At 31.8% G+C, this 20,705-nt stretch overlaps 1 protein-coding gene across 5 annotated transcripts in view; it reads right to left on the bottom strand.

The window, feature by feature from the left end:
• Positions 1-5,769: 5,769 nt before the first annotated feature.
• The window catches only part of LOC148611192 (uncharacterized), a 51,369-nt gene continuing 36,433 nt past the window's right edge, over positions 5,770-20,705 (bottom strand). For 2 of the 5 annotated variants that reach the window (XM_088591459.1, XM_088591461.1), the window contains exons 2-3: positions 11,331-11,365; positions 5,770-9,562 (exon numbers count right to left, since the gene is read on the bottom strand). In XM_088591459.1, coding sequence (XP_088447585.1) covers positions 8,355-9,562; positions 11,331-11,340 — 1,218 coding nt within the window. In that variant the 5' untranslated portion in view covers positions 11,341-11,365 and the 3' untranslated portion in view covers positions 5,770-8,354. Of the gene's footprint in view, positions 9,563-11,330; positions 11,366-12,881; positions 14,303-14,336; positions 15,234-20,705 lie in introns of those variants that run through there. The other 3 variants (XM_088591458.1, XM_088591460.1, XM_088591457.1) reach the window with 3 other exon arrangements.

Genomic DNA, 20,705 nt, shown 5'->3' with positions numbered 1-20,705 from the left:
TCCTCATTTTTTTCGATATATCTTCTTTCGTAGCGAGGATGTAGATTTTAATGAACGAAATCTCCGATAAATAGTAAAGAATTTTACTGAATATGAAAAATTATTCTAGTTTTTATGGTTATGCGATAAATAAAGCTCGAAAGTTGAAACAGAATCCTTTTAGTCTGGGAAAATGTTTGAATAAACTTTTTCGTAAAAGGTTAGCTTTACCATACCATTGTTTAATCTTTGGATTATGTGATTTTGGTTCTAAATTTGATTATCCTGTTTATGAATTAAAAATTACATTTCGTGCTACTTCCTGCCATTACTTTTTTATGTTGGCATTTATACGAAGATCTTGTTTTACTTAGACCTTTTGTTTTCAGTAAATCAAGTTGGTTAACATACAGATAATTATATGATCAATTGAATCAATAAGTTATTTACTAGAGTACTTAAATACATGTTTTCTAGTAATAGTTCTTTAAAAAAGTTAAAGGTTAACGAATCATACGTTACATTATTTTGTGGACGTCGTTTGTTTTTAGCTTGGCATTTATATATATATTTAGACCCGGCCAGCGAAAGCTATATTTTTATGTAGCCTAGCTGGCCGAGTGGTCTAGGGCGCTGGACTTCGTGCAGGCGATGTTGCCATAGATGTCACAGCGGTACGAATTCGAGTCCCGCGGAGGGAACGACCAAAAATTTGCATCGCAAATTTGACAGTTCTAACATCGTTGGGAATTTTTCAAACCTTTCTATACGTTTACATATCTTCCTTGTATCAATTTGATCCGATGGAGCAGTGTAGCGAATAGAGTCGTCACATTCTTAGACGTTGTATAATATTGATTTGTTGTGACATGCATCATTAATTTGATCCTCTATCCTACATAATAACACCTAAATGAACTGTCCCGTACTACCATACATCGTGTACTAAGTAACAACCATAGATTAATCCTACGAGGAGGAATGACCCGGCCAGCGAAAGCTACATTTTTATATAGCCTAGCTGGCCGAGTGGTCTAGGGCGCTGGACTTCGTGCAGGCGGTGTTGCCATAGATGTCACAGCGGTACGAGTTCGAGTCCCGCGGAGGGAACGACCAAAAATTTGCATCGCAAATTTGACAGTTCTAACATCGTTGGGAATTTTTCAGACCTTTCTATATATATATATATATATATATTCACCAGATCCTGTTGGACGTGTTTTGTTATTGATTTGTTGTTTGTTTGAGCAAGCAAGGTGTGCTTATCAGTTGCTTTAGGATTTTGTCTAGCTTATAGAAGAAGCGAGTACCTTTTCCAGATAGATACAGCTTGTTGTCTTTTGTCGAATTTATTGAAATGTCTTATCGAGCTTAAGAGTTAAATCTGATTTTAACAGATTTTTATAGTTCGTTTTGTTGTATTATCTCACCACTTTCCCATATTAGGGGGAAGGTTGAGCACTCACAAACATGTTTGACCCCGTCTCATAAATAATGTGCCTTTTCAAAGCCAAGAACCTGTAGTCCTGTGGTTGTCGTTATTTTTTTATGTTCACTGTTATTATTCATACGTTGTTTTTCTATAGATTAGGTTTATTTTAGTTTTTTATGAATAGTTCCACTTCATCTGTTTTAAGGGCTTTAACATTCAGCTTTATGGTATGGGTTTTGCCCATAACTGAAGACCGTGTGGTGACCTGTAATAGTTTTGTTGTTCGCTGCTTGGTTTTCTTGGATGAATATCTCAATGGTAATCATACCACATTTTCTAATTTTATATTATAACTGCATTGTAAGTCGTAAAATCATAAGACTTTTGTCCACAATAAGTTCTTTTGGAAAGACTTAGTAGTAATATCTTTAGTCAATTTTCTTGTATGTGTACTATCATTATCACGGCTTCTTATTAAATTATTAGAATGGGATTTTAGACGTATACTTATACATGTGCATTAAAGAAAAAAGTCATGTACTTAGATTTTGTAAATCAAAGCTTACGTCGAGTAAAGTTTGAATACATTTTTTTAAAATTAAAATATATTGAAGCCGGGAAACCGTGATTGCATAGTCATTTTTTTAAAATAAAAGATGAAAAAGGAAAATTCACAAACTAATACACTTTCGAAAGTAATGTGCTGATGAGCCATCGTGAAAGTGATATCATCGATAACCATATTGGTTAACAACAATTAAGTCGCATTCGTCATCACGTAAAAAAGACGAAGAAAGCACCTAGAGAGGCATTATTCTTGCTTTAAGAATGATATCATATGCTAATACTGAGTCTATTGCTGCTGATGAGAGAGAGAGTACTCAAGGGAACCAAAGTTATAGGGTAATCAAAAGAATGTAATCCAGGGACAAAGAACAGACATGGAAAACAGACATACACAACAAAGAACATAAAGTAATAAAATCACACATACAAAGTAACAAAAGCTAATGAGCAACTCGGACTCCACTAAAAACTGCTTTTCTAGAAATACTCGCCGAGTTGCTCATAAAAAGTCGAGTCCGGGGTAGACAAACGAGGAAAGGAAAACTATGACCCGTTGAATAAATCAGTTTTCATGGTGCAGATGGATACACAATAACGATCCACGAGTTCATGATGACGACCATAAAACTTCTGTAGTGATGACTTCAATCTTGTAGCAACATAACCCTGTTCCAGAAGCCTATTTGTTACAGTTCTAGCGCGATACAAAAAAGTCTGCGTAGTTTCGGCAAGCTCTGGCACACTCCTTGAAACACGTGTGTCGTGTTCCGAATTGTAAGGGAGGAAAAAGTAATTGTAAATATACACAATAAAGACATTTTATATTGATCTACATGTTCAAAGTAACTACCTGAGAAATTGACATGCAATGTGGACCATGATCTCTACATTAACGTAATAATCTATCAGAAGATTATATCAAGATATATATCGTGAAGTTATCGGAATATCATATGAGATCATAGATGAAAACTAAAAACGGTAAAAAGAACTACGTTTGTTCTAAAACAAAATTGATAGCGAGCTAGACCAACATGCATCACTAAACATAGGAAAATACGTCCTTAATTGCAAGTTGTCAGCGATATCAGACAAAAATGCCAAAATGATAATTGTTCAAAGATAAAACAACCCCATAAAAGAGAAAATAAAACAGTGGCTGACATTTAAAAGTAAAAGAAGGAACAGATAACGCTAAATGGAAACAAACACCCTGACTTCCAACACCAGTTGTAAATATTGCTAGGTAAACATGTTGATTTAACGAAAAGTCATTAATTGTAAAAATAGTCATAAGGAATGACGTCATAAAAGAAAATAATATTGTGACGTCATATTTTAAGTCAAATGTTAAATTCGCGACAACTCTTACTGGATAGACGGCGATATCTGTCTTAACATTTTCTGTACATGTTTGTTTTTGATGTACCAACTTTTGTTTCGATACATTGTAATCAGAAATAGTTGAAGTGTACGTAGAACTAATTATGATACTTATCATTTATGATTGTTTACTTAGTTTGATATATCGGTATGATGATCTACTTTTTTTGTACATGGCCTATCTATTTGATTTGTAACTGTATAATGTTTGATTGTATTTAAGCTATTAAATATAATAGCCTGTACGTAAAAAGAATCTAAGTTTTGTGGGGTTTTTTTTGTTTTTGTTTTTGTCATCTATTTTTAGATAAGTTTTTCTTCACTAGTTGATCCTAGGATTTTCCAAAAAGTATAATCATAAACGTGTCTACAAATGTCTATGGTACATCAACGTGACCCAGACCCTTTCTATATTTTAATATCTTTTTAAGATGGTTATTTCTACTGGTTGCATCAATTATTATTTTTTTTGTTGAAACTTAGTTTGAACTATGATTAGCTTATAATTTGAAAATCTTACAAACAACTAAACAACTGTAGATTTGGCATGGTAACGTTATCATTCAAAGATCGCAAGTTGAGATAACTGGCGACTTAGGTAATGTGAATTAATGGATATTTATCACAATGTTAACCTACTTTACCTTTAAAACTATTTTATAACGTCACAGTTGTGTCCATGTTTTGACGTAGTTTTCTATTATAAAATTTCAATATTAATTAAATTTTTACAAAAATGATTATTGGTGATTTAGACTTACTTGTATTGTGTTTATACGGTGAATCGTGTAAACGATAGTCTTACATCTTGTTTTTATCTAATTTTCTGGTAATATATATTTATTTTTCAGACATTTTTTTTTCTTAATTCAATGGGCTACTGAATGGGGATACTTAATAAAAATACGTCCTTATGACTTGAAAGAGCAAACAAGAATATTATTTCTATATATAAAAAATATACCTAGCCTTACAAAACGTAAGTACGGTAATAACATTTTAGGCCAAATGTTTGAATGAAAATGGCATATCAGCTGGAAACAACCCTGATTCATGGTTAAGTTCATATACCGATATGAAATCAGTTTTTAATTGGTGGTTAAAATATCTCACCAGTGATTTCTGCCATTTAATATGCTCAAAACATCGTTCAAAGCACCTACTCTGTTAAACAAATAACATATTGAGTCATATTCAAATGCTGTTAGTTTTACGGAATGATAACTGTTTTTGCGATGATAAGAACATTTGTTAATTCACGTTTCATTCCAACGAGTACTTGACGTTATCTACTTTGTTTACTTATGCAACTATTTTATCATTTCCTAATTAATCTAAGATTTAAAATGACACTTAAAGCAATAAAAACATGATAAGAACAGATTTCAGAACATTCATGATGTTAAAACTAACGCTACAACAAGAAAACATAAACAACACTAAACTGAACCGATACCTAAGACATAAAGGGCTAAGTAGGCAACCAGGACTTCACTATAAATATCATTCTGAATTAATATTGAAACAGAAATCTTGATTACGACTCGGTTTAACATATCTTGAGTGGTATAGTTATCTTTTTACACTATATGTCCTATGTTTTTCTATTTTCAATACTTCTCCCAAATTACCCCTTCTTATTTCCTGAAGAGTAAACACCATTCCCCATAAAATCTTCAATGCATATTCCATATTTCAACTCCAATATTTCCAAATTTATTTCTAAATTCTTAATTATTGGAACAGTTAATTGTTACCACATAGAATATCATATTTATAGACAGACTCTTATAATCGAAATCCTTAATCGCCCATTGAATGTCCTCCCTATTCCAATGCATTGAATACTTCAGATCAAAAATACCACAGAATCGATACTAAACCATTCAAAGACTGAAATAAACTTAAAGATATCGAGTCACACATTATGAATAATGCTGATAATTTCTGTCAAAACTTGAACCGTAGATCGTAAAATCGTAGTATTCAATTAATTAAGCATTAGAAACTGCTTAGCATGTTTATGACGAATAACTTATTAGATATAGTCATAGTAATGTGATAATAATGAAATTTGGAAGGTACATCAATGTACAGAGGACATTACATATCAGATATTTTGATGTATTAACAACTATATAATGCATCTTAATAAAATAACATGCACAAGCTGAGTTTTATTGGTGTTATAAGATAAAAGTTCCTATAAAATATATAAATGATTCACTTCTATTGTTTTGGCACTAAAGTACATGTCAAGAATGTAAGATTTTTTTTAAATTTTAAGATAACACTTATACATTTCAAAAAAAAAATACTCAAATAAACGATTGAAGTTGGAATTTGTTTCCTATGTTGACACCATTGCCTATTTTACATTTTGTGTGTAATTTTGAAAATGAAAATTAGACAAATATTTAATAGTACTTTATATTTGCAAGACAATCAGGAGAACAGTTTAAAAGTTGTAACTGTAGAAAGATAATCTCAACTCATGAAATGTAAAAAAATCTATTGTATTTAACAATACATGCAAACTCCATTAAACAGAAATGTTAAACAGTTAGATCAAAATCATTGTAGCATGTCAACAATGATGGTAAAACCAATGATGGTAAAACCATTCCCATTCAATGCATGTTTAGTGAATTTCGTCAAAATTCAAACTCCGAAACATGCATCTAAAAACATAGCAGTATAGCGATATCACATCGTTAAGTTATTAAAAATGACCACTGATTGATCTCTGCACTAATGGATGTGCTGTTTTCACTTTAATGTAAAAACGTTTCAGAAATGACGGTTTTGACAGGGCTATCAACCTCTGAAATGCTCATTTGCAATGCAAGTCTGTAAAATCTATTTATTCAAAATAATCTCCAAACTCCAGTCTTTACCGTTTCTGATTCTGATGATACAAATAGTCAACTTACACTGTAAAAGTGTTTTTTTTTTATTTCATTTCACATTTCAAACACAGTCTGATTCATACAGAGTCAAAACCTGCCTTAACTATACATTTTAGAATTTAAAAAAAAGTATATCTTGAAACTTTGCGGTGAAAACTTGTCAAAAACGAACAATTTAATTAAGTAGCTGTCTTTGTAAGAATCATGCAAAATCTGAAAAATGTGATACACCCCAAAATAGGCAATATTTTTTGTAATTGATTTGTTTTAAGAGTTGATTTTTCTGATTTTTGCAAATTCTTTAACTGAATTTGTATTTTAGTTTAATCACCTCAATTCTTTTTTCCCCTTTTCACAGGTTGTACATCTGTTTAAATTGAAATTAGTTGTCATAAACCTTTCGATAAATACTTTTACATGATAGACTCGCTATTTTATACGGTTAAATTCTTCCTGGAATCTGGAAAGCTAATACATATTTTACAGATGCATGATCAGGGGAAGATCAACCCTTCCTTTTATATCATAATTTCTTGTTTTACATTTGTTAGACGTTATCGTGAATCCTTGGATTATTTCAAACGATGTCGAATGTTGGTAAGTTTACAAAAATAGACTCCATTCTGTCAATGAAGATACTTTCCTGTCACTAGCCACTAGTGAGTATTTAAATGAGAAAGTATGTATATTTAGCAAAAAAAAGCTGTCAAATTTGTTCAATCTACTCAAAATAAGAATTGTATTGAACAATGGTATAATGCAGCTTGGCCTCATTGTATCTTTGTGTGTTTATCGTATTTTCAGAAGTATCAAGAGAAGTAATTGATGATGATGAAGACTCTGGATGAAGGTTATACATGCTCCACATTATTATTCCTTTATTTTTCTTTACGATCTTGTATATTGTTCATTCATTGACTTTAAAAATGTTATTGTTTACTGAAGTAATAGAGCCAAGTTCTGAATAAGTTATGTCATTGACCCAGTATATAAAAAATAAAATAAATGTACTTAATACATAAGAACTTTAAAACTCAACAAATGATTTGATTTTTTCAATGAAAACACTGATAAACGAGTAAAAAATCGGATGGAATAGAAAGTTTGCAAAAGGTAGATCACTTCCATTACAAGGAGCATTCTTTTCTGTCGTCTTGCAAAATCATACAGAAGTATTTTCAGTTCGCAAATAGTGTTCACAATGATGTCAAAAAAATTCTAATTCTAATAAAGAAAATGGAATAAAACTAGATATAGTAAAATTTAACACTAATTTGTAAAACCCTCTTTCGAGCGGGAGACAATTAACGTGATAAATTTCTACAGAAATGTAATAGGAATTTGAGTTTTCTTTCATATACTAGAAAACAGTGACCAAAACAAAATTTGATTTTTAAAATATAAAATAATTTTAGAACAGTTTCATTCATACAATTTTTCAAAGAAATTTTATATACTTGTTTTTAAAAAAAGTTAATAAAACAACGAGAATCCCCTATAGAATATTTTAAAACGTAGGAAAACATAGGCTATATTCATTGTCAATTACCTAGTAATTAAGCTCGGTGTTTGTGTTTTTATCCTATAATCTTACAGAATGTTCATTTAAGGTCATATTTGAGAACAAAATGTACATACATCTAGTGATCTTCCATTATAGAATTTTCTAAGGAAGAACAGTAACATAAGAGTGAAAAAGTTTTAAATAAGCGGTCTATTTGAAGGAAGCTAAATTTTGTCATTTCTTTTAAAACCTTCTTAAAAACGTTGGTTTGTTTGTTACGATTGCTATGTAAAGTTAGTAAAGCTGTAAGATTTTAGTAATTACTTTCTCTTTGGTTTGGGCCTTTTCTGTAAAATTGTACATAGAATATATCTTATGTTTTAATACCAAATTCTTTTACAAAAAGACACCACTATGAATAAAAGTTTGAGCCAATGTTTTTTTTTCTAAACTCACTTTATATCATCAGTTATGTAAATGTTTATCATATACAAACATATAGTTATTATTGCACAAAACCCTTAACTTAATATTTATATATACATTTTTTCTATATAGATTGGAATGAAGTAAAAACAATTCATACACTTGCATGAATTTCTTCGTGCATGTCATTTTTGTATTTTGAGTCAACAATTCTATAAGCAGCAACTTTATTTGCTTTGCTGTCTCCATATGTGACTAAAATTATATAACTTCCATTGAAAAACCTAATCGTTAAAGCCTGGGGTCGTTTGAGTCCCATATGAGATGTAAGAAGGTGTTGAATAAATGTCCCGTCTTTTGTAAACATCGAAATGCGATTGTTGTAATAATCAGCAACTATAATATTATCTTCATGATCAGTACAAACTCCGTGCGGAAATTTGAATTCCCCGTCTTCGGAACCGTATTTTCCAATGTCTCTCACGTGATCACCATGTCTATCAAATACGCGAATGCAATGATTTCCAGAGTCAGAGACGATAATGTTACCTGAATGCGACAAAGTAACATGACGCGGGGATTTCAAAGAGAAAGACCCATTATCTTCATCGGGAACCGATCTAATAAGCTCGCCCTTGTCTGAAAATATGAATATCTTATCTTGCTTAATATCTGATACAATGAATCTATTTCGCCTATCAACTATAACACCACTCGGATATTGCAAAATATTGTCTCCAAATTTAAATTTCTCGGAACCAGCATGAGAAATAACCAATACACATTTTTCGCGACTTAGAGATACTGCGAATTCTCCAGTTGGCGTGGCCGACGTGGTCCATGGTTCAGATCCTTTCTTTATTGGGATGCATTTAATAAGTCTTCCGCTTGCTGCATAAAGTAGAAGAGATGAATTCAAAACGTCAGTAATTACAACAGTACCATTATAGATATGATAAATACCGGTACCATTCCGTATCTGCCCGGGTTCAGATCCGGTCATTCCAAATCTGTTGTGTAAATATGCTTTGAACCTATTGTTCTCTTGATCATATTCGTCATGCAGAGAAAATGTTCTCGATCTTGAAAGACTGCACTCCTCTCCATCATTTGAAGAAGAAACTCTGTTCTCCCTTCTCAGTAAAGCGAAAAAATTTTCTCTTTCAAATGAAGCACTTGAAACTATGCTATCCTTATGTCTGCAGTGACCAATAAATGATTCCCCAAAGCCACTATCTATTTGACTGTCGCTGTCTGGGCTGATATGGCTTGGATTGTCAATTCCTAAATCAAATATAACGCTTCTATCAGATGACAAAATGGGTATGGGAGATGAACACCTTTTTTGTTCTCCTTTTCCACCTGAAAAATAGAGAAAATATTATACAAAATTCGTCATGAAATTTAAAAGCAAGCATAAGTTTGAAAACAAAATCAAAATTTATTTACTATAAATTTAATAAAAACATTCAATGTAACAAGCAGAAAACTAGACAAAGAAAGTAGAGAACATAAATAATTCTTACCCTTTGTTTGAGTCAGTTCACCGGAAAGTCTTAAAAAATTTCTGAACTTCATATTCAATTGTTTTCACTTTTCGGAGCATGGGTTAAAATTGTTATTAAATAATTGTATTGCTTGCTGCTTTTAAATAAAGCGGCAATTTTCTGACTTCGTCCAATAAACGGCATGCACAACTGACGTCAAATCAAATAAATATTCTGCATGCTGACAGCAACGTTTCAGTACCCATCATTTAAGGTAGTAATTATATAATTAGTAATATGTAAAATGTTTTCAAATGAATTTTTGGGCATTAATCATTTTCCTTGTTATTTTTGTCAATAGAAAACGTCTGCCTACACAAGGTAAAATGTATGTGTCTAGTCATCCTTTTAAGATTTTACAACAAATCATCAACATCAAGGATCACGACCCTTGTCATACTTCATTATACAAAAACAATAAGATACTTTATCTTTTATTATTTAACCAACATTGTGTTTGGTTTTTTTTATTGTCAATCAATCAAAAATTGTGATTCGGAAATAATTTGTCCTTTTAATATTCAGGTCAAACTAGTCTTGAAGATGTTTATACAAATAAAATGTGATTTTAAGAAGTGATGATACATGATTTCAAAGAAAAAAGGGGGAATGCATTACATTTTTGCTTTGCGAGCCGTTGATTAGTTAATTTTCATCCATTCGTAGAATTAACCGATTCGCTTTCCGTACACAAAGGTCCAAGCTTTTAAACGATTTAATGATAATTTGTTATCGCTTTGATTATAGCCATTAAGGGGAGATGTTTTTACAAAAGTAGTTTAATTATTTTCCAAATTTAAGTTTTGATTAAATTTTGCAGATGTAGAGAAAATTTCAGGCTTAATGTAAATATTTAACTTATGAAGACCTTAATAAATTTGTTTACATTTTATCCATGATAAACAAGGTTTTTTTTTGCATTTTTCGTAGTATGAGAATGAGTTTAGCTCATGTACAAATGGTAAAGATTTTGTATAAAAGCCTAACATTCGCAATTTGATTGAAAGGCGACTTGTCAGCAAATTCAGTAATATTCAAAAATTAGATAAAATCTCCTTTATATGTCACCGTGGATCAAATCTGTGAAAATAACAATTCAAAAGTATCATAACAGTATGGAATAGTCATGGAATCGCAAACCTTATATTTGCAAATTTATCTGATGACACTGGAAGGTATAACGATGGCTGCCTTAGAGGCGTAGGGATGGGGGAAAAGAAGACCTTAGTGAGGTTTGCTTTAACACAAAAAAAGTTATGATGCCATCTTTACGCTATACAATAAGTAGTTATGATATTTGTTATGTTGATAATTTATAAGGTAGACAAATTATTTTGCAAAATATAATTCAAGTTTGATGCTCATTTATATATTTAAATATAAACTTAGAAATGGGGGGAAAAGAATAACATTTTTAAACATGTTCCGTTAAGTTTTGGTGAGTGTTATATTAAAAACACTTTCCCAATGTGTCTACAATTAATTGCGAATGTTTATAATCTTTAATGTGGGAAGAAATGTTTGAACCAGAAGTAATATAGAACTTTGCAAAAACAAATTGGAGTAGCGTAATATGTACTTACCTTCTGTCATATTTATTGTATCTTCTTATATATATCTACAACAAGATACACATATCTATATAAAAGTTCTTGTCAGTGTTTTGGTTTTGTTGACGAAGGAAATCCTAGTTTCAATATAATACTAATGCAAAAGGGAGTTTACCGCAAATAAAGGGTAAACATCAAGAACAAGATCTCAGCCTAAAGCAACACTGTTCTATGTAAACTAGAAAAAGTCAAAAGTAAAATAGTGTTTAAATGTTTCGAAATGGATACATTGAGGAATATATCTTTCACTTGTGAAAATATTTGAAATCTCGCCTTCTATTGTATACCAAAATTCATTCTGATAATTATTCAAGTTGAAATATAATTCTCAGGTACGAGACAATACAGCTTTTCAATCTATATCCTTCCAGTTTCATAACTCCTTAACCTTTTAAAGTTGAAGTATAATTCCTTATGAGATTTCAAGCTTTCTATCTTCGTGGTGTGCCTATAATTAGCATATGACTATGCAGTTTCATCATATGACATTGTCTGTTTATACAGAAAATAAATATTTTTTGACATTATTTTGCATCATTTATTGAACCATGTTGTGTTTGATAATGCTCTTTTCTCAATATAAATAATCATAATTAAATTATGGTAGCTTATTGAATGCTTACATGATTTAAGCCATTAAGGTATTTTTTTTTCAAAATATAACTGATAATTTCTTTCCAATGCCTTACCTGAAGACCATTTAAATATTAAAAAACTGCACGGTGGACGTTTCTCAAAATTGTTTTGTATTTCAATGGTCCATAATATATATATTTTTTTTCGATTTGAGCATTGAATATTTTTAATTTTTCTTTTTGGAATAGAGGTTTGTATATAGACAGGTAGCGGAAAATTGTCCCTTTTTGTTATTTTGGGAAATAAAAACTCAGTTCCTCTTCTACAGCATAAAAATGTTATATGTTGATACTTTTGTTCAGTAAATTGGACTTAATACAGTACATGTATTTGAGTTTCTGAATGAATTTTGTGATTTTTTTCTAATTATAAACCTCATTTTCATGTATAATTATACTTCCTTTAACTTCCCTATGAAAACGATTTAAATAACACAGCGAAACTAAAGTTTTTTTTTTACTTTGAAACCTTTGAAGCAGCAATATAAGACAACGCGGTTATTTGTGAACAAAAACTACCCTTTTTTAAAAGATCATCTTAAAATCAAGAGTAACAATGGTTAAAGGCGCCAACCATTTTATTAGCAAGAAGGAGGGGTCTTGTTTTCTGTGAAAAAGAAAGTGTTCCAAATTTTAGCGACAATTCAAATTCTCTGCTGAAAAAATTCCAATTAATCAAATACCAGTCTTCTTCATCCGCGAAAAGAAAATGATCTTAGCTTTGTTTAAAATAAAACAAACTAATACAAAGGAAGTGTATTGATACATCATGTTGACCGATCTCGAGTACAGTTCTCGTGCATTAAAGACGTACATTTGAGGTGGAATCCCCGAAATGCCTATTTTTAAGGAAATTTAGCATAGTACATAAAGTAAAATAGAAGCATACTAGTATAAAGAAGACCCCGGGCTAAAAACCAATAAAGCACTTTTCCAAAAGAAGATGTAGTCACACATGAGGAAGACCTCGTCAACCTGAAAGGTCAGAAAAGATGATGGTCGAAAATACAGCGAAGTACGTCTTCTATTAATGACTAATGCATACCCGTAATGTACGCTAGGAATCTCTGTAAGGGGAAAGAAAAAATAATTTGTCACCGCGAGCAGTAGGTAATAATGTAATCAGCACATGCTATAAATGTGATTTTTTTTCATTGTCAACATTTTGCTACAATTTGTTACTCTGCAATAAGTTTTGCAGACCTTTACTGATATTCGGGTTTTATATACCTAAGTTAACATTGAAATAAATGTAAAATTATTAGTATGATTTCTAATTTTAAAAGCTGGAAATGTACAGCATAAGTTAATCATATAGAACTAAGTGCTATAAACGTCCGTTGCAATTAAATGAAATCTACTTAATTAGATAAAAAATCCTACAAAAGGTTATTGAAACTGTGCTCTTCGATTCAGGTTACAAAAAACCCTTATGTAAATGGAAAACAACTAAAAAGGAAAAAGTCTACATTTTATAAATATCAAAATCCGATTAACGTTTGCACGGCCTCTAGTCCATTTATCATAACAAATATGATCAAAGCCGTCAGAAATTTAAATGTAAGGCAAAATTTCCATTACAAAAGGTTCCTTTGCGGGTGTATAAAACACTTTTAGTATGTTTCTTAAAGTAAAAATTCGGATTATATACTCCTATGATGAATTGTTGACATTCAATTTTTAGATGTATGTGATGAATTCTAATAAGCTTCAGTTATTGTTTACAACTTCGTTTGAAACATTTGTAAAGGACAAAAATAAAATTATCAAAAAAGGTTCTTTCAATTGTTCTTGCTGTAGCTGTTCATATTGAGAAATCAGTCAGTGATTTCTAAATTAGTTGAAACTAATACAAACGATCATTTTCATAAATGACACCAAATTATTGTTTTGAATGATTACCAGTTACAACACTCTATAAACGTCTCAGAATGTGACGACTCTGTTCGCTACACTGCTCCATCGGATCAAATTGATACAGGGAAGATTACTTTAGCATAGACGGGTCTTTTTAACATGCCACAGTTTTGAAGGCTCGTATTTGTTCAAATAATTTTAACAATATGTTATTTTTTTTTCTTGTGATCCAAATTTTGCAATCCAGTAGACATATACGGTCTGTAATTAACAGTCGGTCGTTCATAGTCTACTTGTGAAGCTCCTCTGTTTATTGCTAAAATGCTAATCATTGTACAGGGAATCCACTAAGCATCGACAAGCTATGGTCTGGAACATCATGAAAAGACATAACTGAAATTTCTACAATATGTATAATTAAAATTGTAAACCCTTCAACTATATCCATTGACATCTGACATGGTTAAATCTATAAAAGCTGACTTACTTGAACTGGTGAATTATTATACCTCATGGAAAAATAGTTTTGTCAGCCATCTATTTGTAACGGTAAATGGGGTGACGGAAGTACGAATAGGTGGCGTGTACATTTCAAATCGATAGTTTCTTCTGTCTAGGTTACCTAGATATCTGTATGTAAACTGATAACTCGAAGCATGTGATATTTACGTAATCTCGACTGACGAAAAAAAACTTTGTGAAGTATCTTTCACGGTACAATGTTTTAAGATATATTTTTTTGCATTATCTTAATAACATCGGAATATATGTTCATGTATATTGTTATTTATTTTATTGAATTTAATCCCAATAACAGGTTGTTTATTCGTTCAATTTAGTGATTACTAAAGCGTTGGAGAACAAACTTTCCAAACTGCATTTAAAGACGTATGCTGCTCTGTTTAAAAATGACAGGGATATCATACGATTGTGAAATCTTTTGAGACATTTTATGCTAGAACAATACAAGAAACAAATGATAGATCAGGAAGACACACGTGTTTTTACCAATAAGAATACTAAGGTTTTCTCTGATATGCAATAGCTAAAAAATGGAGGCTTTTTATACTTCGATTATAGATGCAATTAACTCCAACATAAAACAAAAATATGTCTTATCCCATGTCACTAGGGAACTAATTCAAATGTCGCGTGTTACATTTTGAAAATTAAAATTCACTATTATAGGAGATACATTTATATAAGTTCTTCCGAAACTTTGTCCTGAATTCTTATTGGAAAGTAATGCATTATAGCTTTCGTGTAGTTATATAATAAAATACTATGTAAACTAAAAACAAAAAACAAAACGAACTAGTATTTTGTAGGTTTTTACTGAAATAACTGAACCGCTTAACTGTGGTCAAAATGTCTTTTCTAGAGAGAATCAATCTTGACAACCCTTTCATCTGAAAACATTTTCAAGATTCCTCACCGTAAGCATGTAGTTATCTATGGTGTGTAGATACCTATTGTGTGTAGATACCAATGGTGTTTAGATATCGATGGTGTGTAGATACCTGTTGTGTGTAGATACCAATGGTGTGTAGATACCTGTTGTGTGTAGATACCTGTTGTGTGTAGATATCAATGGTGTGTAGATATCAATGGTGTGTAGATACCTATGGTGTTTAGATACCAATGGTGTGTAGATACCTATCGTGTTTAGATACCAATGGTTTGTAGATACCTATGGTGTGTAGATACCAATGGTGTGTAGATACCTGTTGTGTTTAGATACCAATGGTGTGTAGATACCTATGGTGTGTAGATACCAATGGTGTGTAGATACCTATGGTGTTTGGATACCAATAGTATGTAGATACCAATGGTGTGTAGATACCTGTTGTGTTTAAATACCAATGGTGTGTAGATACCAATGGTGTGTAGATACCTATGGTGTTTAGATACCAATGGTGTGTAGATACCTATAGTGTGTAGATACCAATGGTGTGTAGATACCTATGGTGTTTAGATACCAATGGTGTGTAGATACCTATGGTGTGTAGATACCAATGGTGTGTAGATACTTATGGTGTTTAGATACCAATAGTGTGTAGATACCTATAGTGTGTAGATACCAATGGTGTGTAGATACCTGTTGTGTTTAGATACCAATGGTGTGTAGATACCAATGGTGTGTAGATACCTAAGGTGTTTAGATACCAATGGTGTGTAGATACCTCTGGTGTGTAGATACCAATGGTGTGTAGATACCTAAGGTGTTTAGATACCTATGGTGTTTAGATACCAATGATGTGTAGATACCTATGGTGTGTATATACCAATGGTGTGTAGATACCAATGGTGTGTAGATATTTATGTCAACAGTAGTGCTCATATAGCTGCTGTTGTTTACCTTTATGTAGTGCGATCTACATATTCAAAACATTATAAGCAAAGTGTATATACAATACATGTAAAATGCCGGGAAATATCAAATTTATTTGAAGCACCTTTAGGAACAGTCAGATCGCGTGGGTTCCCCGAGTTAATATTGACTGTTTCGAAGTGAGTACAAATAAATATTGATATTTTCGGCAATGTTCATGTATTGTTTTTAATCTGCAACCACTTTTTCTAAATAAAACGTGCAAAATTTATTTAAATCAGTTTATTTTTTCCAACAATCTTTTGTGCGCGGCGGTCTGCAAAGGCACATTTAAACTTGCTAGCTGCTCTATATTGTTGACGTTGCTCATAACTGAAAATGTATACATAACCAGGAGACGATATTATGCAGTGGAGGAATAAAACTTTGCGTTATTCTGCACCCTTTATTTGTATAGTAGAAAGCTAAGTTGCAGAATAAAAATCATTATAGCAGTGTTGTGACCTGACGAAGATAAACTTTGTTATTTTAATTTTTAAAATGGTATCTCCCTTTACTTAGTAAAAGTAGCGCGTGAAACTAAATGATCATAATGAGCCAAAATACCAACACAATATTTACTTAGATGACGTCTTAAACATGAAGGATATTGTATTTCATCTATTTATACGATTATATTTTAACGATTCAAGTTTTGAGAATTTGGAAAATGTGATTTATCAGTTAAACACCAAAAAGTTCGATAATACTGTGTTCGTCGATACGATTACAAACTTTTTGCAAATGTTCTCACAATAATATCCCGATTTGACGTATTCACCAAACTGTAAAGATCACTTCCATTTTCTTACATGTAGATCTTTTTTTACCTTATCGTCAGTTTAAATTAAACTGCATCATAACTCCATACATACTACGAACTTGTTGTGTATCTGTAAATGAACAGGTTTTTAAATAATCAGGTAAATTGTTTCTTAGAATTGATTTCTTTTCTACTGGTAGTTTTTAATAATTACAGATTAGTTTGTTTTTTTTAATATTTTTCATTTTATACTATTATTAGTGCAATTAAATTCAGCGTATAAAATGCTTAAGTGTTAATCCCTTTGTGTATCTTGTTATATCTTTTTGCCAGAGCACTTGGTTGATATGTAATTATACCCATAACAATTCATGCCAAATTAACTTTTATTGACTCCTAAATATAAATATATCAAGCTACGAATCAAGAGTCTGATAAAAGTTATGTCAAATGAATTTGAAAACAGACATGGTATAAAAAAAAATATTGTCAGACAATTTCCCGCAAAAATCGACAATTTATATATACCGGTCTGTTTGTAATAATAATGATTATTTCAAAAAGAGTTGAGTAACTATATATGTTTTTCGTAGGATGTTTAAAAAGAGTTCAATAAGTACATAGTTTTATCTTAGGATATTTAAAAAAGAGTTGAGTGACCACATACGTTTCTTTTAAGATGTTTAAATCGAATAATGTGCAAGTACTCGTGGGTATAAATTGTGGTTCGAGGATTCCGTTAGATCAATATAGTTTTCAGTTGAAAATTCAAACTATATTGAGAAATCAAATTTGTGCAAATCTTGACAATAGATGTTCTAAACAGCAGTTCTTTCATGGTATGATTCCAGAAGAAATATCAGGCAAAAAACGTTTGCTCTATACTGATTTCTTTTTATCATATTAAAATATTTTCAATGCATCGCCATACTATGTACATCGCATTTAATTATTTATAGTAGATGGAAACAAGTGTTGATGTGGCAACCCTTTTAATTTTTAAAAATATTCATTAGCAGGGATAAATCATTTGTCATTATTTAATATATAAATATCTAAAGGTTGTAAATATGAAAATTTCCTTCCGACTTCGAGATGTCATTGAGAATCATTGTGTTTTTGACAAACAAATAATAGATGATGTACTTTCATGGTGTCAACAAATTTGTTTTGTGTATTTTAATCCTTGAATTTCACACGTCTTCCCCACAAAAAGTTGAAGACTGATTTTGAAGTTGGCGTCTTCTTTGCTGAACTTAAATTGTAATTGTATGCTGTTTCTTTTATATTCACTTATATATCATTTCTTATTTTTGTACTATTTTTACAACTGATTGTACACATTTTGCACTATTTTTACAGTTGATTATACACATTTTGGCCGGTAGAAATTTTATCCTGCCCGCTCAACTCATCATTTCCATCGAAAGTGGCTGTACCAAGTCACACTCAAAAGCGGTGGTTTCAACATTCGGTCTTCATTCATAACATGACGTTAAAGTTTTGTATTCCATGCATGGCACGTGCCCAATACCGATTATGTGTGCAAGTTTGATATAACGGCATCAAATGTTCAGATAATACCCCTCTTCTTAATGCCCACAAGTACAATGTATTACCAATTATTTTGGCAATGAGGAGTGAATAGCACTCATTATTTAAAAACCATTTTCGATCTGTATTACAGAGCCGAAGAGCAGTAGTTCTATAAATTAGCTTTTCTGAAACGTATGATAATCAACATAATTATGTAAGAAATTTTATCGCAACAGTCACGTTAGTCACGTGTTTTATTTTATGGGTCGAGAACAAGTTCTTCTTATCTTTAACATGAACTGTATGACTAAACACAAAAATGTTTTCTTTCAAATTACTGTAAGCCGTGACTTTAAAAAAATACATGAAAGTAGAGTGATACCAAAAACAACGACGATATAACGGTGTACCCGGCTATTCGTCAATATTTACAAAACCTCAGAAGCTGAAAGTTGAAGGTCAAATATAATTTAAAAAAACTCGGCTTAAAAAAATGTTTTTATTGATAATACCAGTTGTTTGTTTGGTTGTTGGGGTTTAACGTCCGAGCAGCAATAGTTCAGCTATATTCAGACGATGAACATGAACTTGATGATAAAATGAACATGAAATGATGATGAAATGAAAAAGGGATGAGACACAAGGACAATGGGATCGACAAATTTTGATTGCCACTGGAAATGGTGAGAGATGAGTATGGTCGGGCAATTTAGCCTCCTGTGGCGGATCCCTATGGTTCCTACTCCGGGAGAATACCATAGTAGGGTTCTTTAACGTGCAAGGAATGTGGCATCTTTCCCAACACGGTGCACCACTATGGTTTGCGGTCAGGTTTTCCGTATTATAGCCTGACAACCCCAGCATGGAACACGCCAGGGGTACCCCATTCCACCACCTGGGGCACACATCCCAGTTGCTCTGTGGGCAGAGTGCCCTAGCCCCCGGCTAAGGTTCTGAGCACTATTTAGTCGCTTTTTACGACAAGCTTAGCGCTGCTGTAGGCCTATTCTTTTAACACCCGGACCTGCACGGGGAGATAATACCAGTAAATTTTTACACGTGAAACAACAGGAATACTGTTATTTTATTTTCAAAATGTTTTTTTTTAATTTTTTTTTCGTACAGTGTGTATTCAACTTTAAACAGTAATTCTGGATATATTGATAAAATATATACCCTTTTAGCATAAATAAGATATGCTAAAAGGGTATATATGTTACTCTTCTGCTTAATCATAATATGCACAAAGTTTATCTTGTTAGTAAAAGAAAAGGAAAAAATCAAATGATTTAAAACTTAAAGCACAAACTTTCCTTTATGTGGTATAGTACTGGTGATCCAAGTCACCTCAGTGGTGCATCATTAGATGTGTGAAATTATCACACTGCAACTTGTTGACAGTATACAAGGTAAGGTTGTCACAGCCATGTGATAATTATCCTAAAGATAGCACCTTAAATTTATTTCGAAGACTGCTATTCCGCCAAGCACAAGACAAGTAAGAAATAGAGTAGCAACTGTAGGGCTGAATAATGCGTTGGTTGAGAAGATAATAATGAATATTCCGTCTTTTATTATTTTACATCGACCCAATAGCGTTCAACTTAACCTTAAAATTTCGTAAACAAGGCAGCATGCACATATATAAATAGTTTATGACGTTTTTTTTTTTTTTGCCATTGTACAGATAAGTAAGTTGTAAGTTCAAATGATTTGATTTACCGGTGCACCTGGTCCATGCTCCCAGTTTTGCTCACTTGCTTTTGTTACTTTGTATGTATAATTTTAGTTACTTTATGTTCTTAGTTGTGTGTGTCTGTTTTCCATGTCTGGTCAAGATATGAGGCTGACTTCACAGTGTCTGTAGTATCCTTTATCTCAAGTTCTATTGGGTAGATGCGATGTATCAAATCCCCGAAATTAGGATTGTTTAAAGATAATACATCATCTATATAGCGGAAACTGAGATTGAAGGATCTAGCCAAACGATATTCTTTCTTTCTGGTCAGATCTGCTATAAAGTCAGCCTCATAAAAGTGAAGGAATAGGTCAGCAAGTAAAGGAGCACAATTTGTTCCCATTGGAATGCCGACCGTTTGTTGAAAAACACGTCCACCACACTGGACAAATATGTTGTCGGTTAAAAATTACAGCATTTTGTAAACATCTTCCTCTGTATATTTGGA

The sequence above is a fragment of the Perna viridis genome, chromosome 7 (genome assembly GCF_037379345.1).
Source record: "Perna viridis isolate PV_CMFRI_1.1 ecotype Kerala chromosome 7, ASM3737934v1, whole genome shotgun sequence".
In the NCBI taxonomy this organism is placed as follows: domain Eukaryota; kingdom Metazoa; phylum Mollusca; class Bivalvia; order Mytilida; family Mytilidae; genus Perna; species Perna viridis.
Note: the sequence above shows the minus strand (reverse complement) of the source record. Positions and strands in the feature narration are given on the sequence as shown.